A 4,680-nucleotide genomic window follows, 5' to 3' on the forward strand; every position below is an offset into this window, starting at 1 on the left:
TGGGACCACAGGCGCCCGCCACAACGCCCGGCTATTTTTTGGTTGCAGCTGTCATTGTTATTTGGCGGGTCCGGGCTGGGGATTCGAACCTGCCACCTTAAGTGTACATGGCTGGCGCCTTAGCTGGTTGAGCCATAGGCGCCGAGCCACCATAGAACTGGTTATTTTTTTATTCTGGGAGGCAGGTGTATGGAGAGGGAGTCCATCTCTTTTTTTTTAGTCTACTGAAAAACTTAGTAAAAGGAAACTTTCTTCTTATGGGTGAGTTCTGAGAATCTTAGATGAATATCTCTGGTTTCTTATGAATCCCTGGTAATACTTCAACTTTTAATCACTTTCAAAAGGTTTTATCAGACATAAAAAAAATTATTGAACCTTTGTTATAAAGGTTCACATTAATCCTTATAATAGAGGTATGGCAAACTTACCGAGGGACTGAATTATAAAGTCTGATTTATTTAGGGATTAAAGAAGGAGTTCTTGGGATGGAGATATTAAGGTGATACTAGGAGTCTGGTGATACTTTGTTTCCTAGATTATTCGTACTTTATAATTTATCCCAAAGACAAGGGTATACATCCTCTTGAAATGTGCTTATTTACTTAACTTGCTTACATTTTATAGTGTTGTTACAACTATTCCCTCCCAATTTTTTTTCACCTCTCTACTATCTAATAGTTTTCATGGCAGAAGGCTTCATACTATGACTATTACTAAGGCTCAAATCTGCATCACACACCTCTAGTAGCTTATTTCTGGTAGCATTAGTCTTAACTCAGGACTTCAAGGTGAAAGGTCTTAGATCCTAAGGTGGAGTACGGATTGCTGTGTCCAACTTAGAAAACCACACTCTTTTTACACTGTGGTCATCATATGTATAAGTTTCATAGGAGTACCTTAGTGAAGTACCATATACTGGCTAGCTTGTTAGAAATTAATTTTCTTATAGTACTGGAAGCTCAAAGTTCTAAATCAAGGGGCACTTGCTCTCTGAAGGCTGTAGGGGAAGATCTTTCCTAGCCTCCTCTTAGCTTCTGCTAAGCTTCTGCTGGTTGCCAGCAATCCTTGTTTTTTTGACTTACAGCTGGATATATTACTCAAATTGCTGCCTCTGTCTTCAATGGCATTCTCTCTGTGTGTCTTTGTATCTCAGTTTTTCTCTTCTCTTTTTATAAGGATGCTGGTGTCATATTGGATTACAGGCCACCCTAATTTATTGTAACCTGATCATAACTTGATTACATCTATAAAAACCCTGTTTCCAAAAAAGATCACATTCAGAGATTTGTGTACTTTTTAGGACCTAGCTATCTTGCTTTGTAGTTGGGCTTGCATAGATATTGTCACCAAAGAAGCTTAATGTTTTTGGACGTACCCTTCTGTAGATCCAAGGTTATGTTAGGAATTTGTGGATTCTGAAGTCTTATTTTCCAGTTAGTATGATTTTATTATTCATCTCTGGGAGGTAGGGGGTTAGCAACTAGAAATCATAATGTGGTTTTCTTGTGCTTCTTACAGTCTAATTATTATTGTTTTCAGCAGCGACCTCCTGTGGACGAAGTTCTCAGGGAAGGTCATATCAATTTGTCAGGTCTCCAGCTGAGAGCACATGCTATGTTCTCAGCAGAAGGTCTTCCTTTAGGAAGTGATTCCTTAGAATATGCATGGTTAATTGATGTGCAGGCTGGAAGCCTTACAGCTAAGGTCACAGCACCACAGGTACGATTTTCAGAGTACTGTCTCTAAACTGACTTTCTCTTTCCTTTCTTACTCACCTTCCCAAGAATAACTTGTATGTATGTTTGAGTGTTCATTGCCTTCACACTGATAGCATTCTGATGGAAGTCATTCTTGCCATTCAGAATTTTCTAAGCTATAGATGAATCAGAAAAGTTTTATTTTTCTGAACCACATATAATTGATAGGTGTAATGTTATGTAGCACTTCATAATACTTAATCAGAATTTGAGACTTTCTTTAGGAAAAAAACTGTTGGAAATAAAGTTAATATATTATTAAAATTACATTCTACTGTTAGAACACTCTTCTTTTTCTAGTATATGGAGTAATTTCCTAAGAACTTTACTTTCTTGTATATTTCTTAAGTTGAATTTAAAAAAATAACCTTTAATGGTGCTAAGAATTGGGTAACACAGTTTTTTACTTGTCATGTCCTGAAGAAAGATAACATTATACCTGCTATTTAGTGATGTGGAGGCTAGTTTAAAAAAAATAATAATGAATTTACTGGTAAGGAAGTCTGGTCTCGAGTGCTAAAAATGTGATCCTTTTGGATAAATTCCTCCTCCCTCTCTTCTGTTCCATTTAATCTTTAGACAACTCAGAAGCCTTAAGGATTATTTTGTTCTAATTGACTACTACAGTTTAATTGAATTGCCATATAATTGTAATATTTCATCTGTTGAGTCATATTTTTGTTGTAATATGAATGGTTACTTTGGCATTTCAAAAGACTGAAATGTACATACTCGATTTTGATAAGTTACAAAATTGATATAAAACTTATAACTTAGATTAGGTAGCAAAAAGATGTAAATATAGAATCTAGATGCCTTGTATACCTGAAAGAAAATATCAGAGGGTAAATGAATAGAATATTTTTGAGAAAAATAATATCTCAATATAATATTAGAATGTATAAGGATTTGTATGAAAATGGATGAAAAGAAATAATTGTTCATAGCCCTGTAACTTGTACTAAGTCCTCTCCATATTTTCTCTCATTGCTTGTCCCTAAGTATACAAGTAAAAACTGAAGCACGTAACAAAGCAGCTTGTTTCCTAACATAGGAATAAAGCCATGCTGATCCTACTTAGACTGGACACAATTTCTTTATTCTAAGGACTGCTAGAATCTCATATGCTTATAAATTGCCCTTATAAGATGAAACATTTCTTTCTGTTGCATAGAATCTTGGGATCCTTGATTCTATGTGTTTCATGAATCCATATGTGCTTTTACTTTTATTCCTTTTTTTTTTTTTTTTTTTTTGCAGTTTTTGTCCAGGGCTGGGTTGGAACCCCCCACCTCTGGCATATGGGGCTGGCACCCTACTCCCTTGAGCCATAGAGTCTGCCCCGTTTATTCCATTTTTTGTGTGTTTTAAAAGTAAAATTTGTTTTCCAGGAGTTTAAATTATGTGCTTCTTTAGAGGGATAATGTTCTGTTTATATATCCCTCAGTGTTTTTATTGTTAACAACTCTAAAACACTATAAAATCAAAGCTTTTTTAAAAATCCATGATTTGAAGAATTAATATAGTCTTCAGCTTTTATTTATATAAACCAAAGTGCTTTAATCTTCAAAATAATTTTTTAAAAATTACAGCTCAATATAATAATTAGGTATTCAAAAATTTCATAATAAAGTTTGGTTTATTATTAAACAGAAAATTGTAGGTAATTTTTCTGTGTGGAAGAGTTCAGTTACTTATATAAGAGGAAAGATACAACCTTGAATACAACTGTTTGCTTTAGAAGTTGCTAAAATGAAAATTTTCTGTTGAAATGAGTTCTTATTTTGACAATGCATTTTGTCATTCACAATTCAAAAGTAATACAAACTTATTTGAATTATGGGAAGGTAGGAAAATTATTGGCTAACAAGTAGGTTAATATTTAGCAGCAGTTTCAAGAAAGCTTTTAGGTTCTTTCAAGCGGTGTTGGTATTCATAAGCTTTTGAACTCTGAATGCTTGTTTAGAATGCTAACCATATGTGAACCTGTCACTGATATCTGTAGCTGGCATGCCTTTTGGAGTGGGGACAGACATTTGTTTTTCATGTGGTATGTCGAGAGTATGAACTGGAAAGACCAAAATCAGTAATAATATGTCAGCATGGAATTGATCGTCGGTTCTGTGAATCCAAGGTATGTTAGTAAATATATTAACAGTATTATAAACATTTATGAGCTTTTTAATGAAAGGTTGTGAGATCAGCTTAAATCAAATGTACATAGTCATGAAAAATACTATACTTCAGTTAATAAAATTATTTTATAACTTTTAGTCACTTACTGTAAGTATCTGAAATGAGATAAATATTGAAATACACATTCACAAATAAATGGATCTATTATAAAAATTATATCTTTTATATTTTTACTATTAGCATTCATGTCTTATTGCATTATTACACTGAGCTGTTGAGATGTGGGTGTATATTTATATTTAGAAGATTTAGAAATCAAAACAAGAGAAGGATTAAATTCCTTATGTGACATTGTTTGTAGACCACTGTGGGACGTGACTGTTGTTCCATAATATGATTAGGATTTCTGGGCATTTTCTAGATTTCCTGAATCTAAATCTTATGCTCTTTCCATAACATTGTACTGTCTTCATTAAGTGTCATTACAGTGTCTTCATAAGGGTTGTAAAAAGTAGATGATATGTAGTAATCCTTAAAATTGTGTGCAGTGGCAGTGAAATGCATAATGTTATTGTGCAATAACTACTCTCGCCTATGAAGTTGAAGCAGGCAGGGGGAGGTGTATTTTCCCCCCTGATTCTGGAAGTATGCTTATTTCAGAAAACTTAGAAAACATGTCAGTTTCCAAATAAAAAGGGAAAAACAACTTAACGCTAGTTCAACAACACAGAGATAACGTTAGTTAATAGCTTAGTTTTTCTTTCTAGTCCTTTCCTGTATGTTTTTC

General features: G+C 33.8%; 1 protein-coding gene across 5 annotated transcripts in view; it reads left to right on the forward strand.

Moving 5' to 3' along the window:
• Nucleotides 1–4,680, forward strand: part of KIAA1109 (KIAA1109 ortholog) — a 245,993-nt gene that overhangs the window by 86,115 nt on the left and 155,198 nt on the right. For 4 of the 5 annotated variants that reach the window (XM_023516561.1, XM_023516563.1, XM_023516564.1 and 1 more), the window contains 2 exons: nt 1,540–1,719; nt 3,763–3,891. In XM_023516561.1, the coding sequence (XP_023372329.1) occupies nt 1,540–1,719; nt 3,763–3,891 (309 nt within the window). The remainder of the gene's footprint in view (nt 1–1,539; nt 1,720–3,762; nt 3,892–4,680) is intronic. The other variant, XM_023516562.1, reaches the window with a different exon arrangement.

Source organism: Otolemur garnettii, unplaced genomic scaffold (assembly GCF_000181295.1).
Source record: "Otolemur garnettii isolate 467f Iridium unplaced genomic scaffold, OtoGar3 scaffold00093, whole genome shotgun sequence".
In the NCBI taxonomy this organism is placed as follows: domain Eukaryota; kingdom Metazoa; phylum Chordata; class Mammalia; order Primates; family Galagidae; genus Otolemur; species Otolemur garnettii.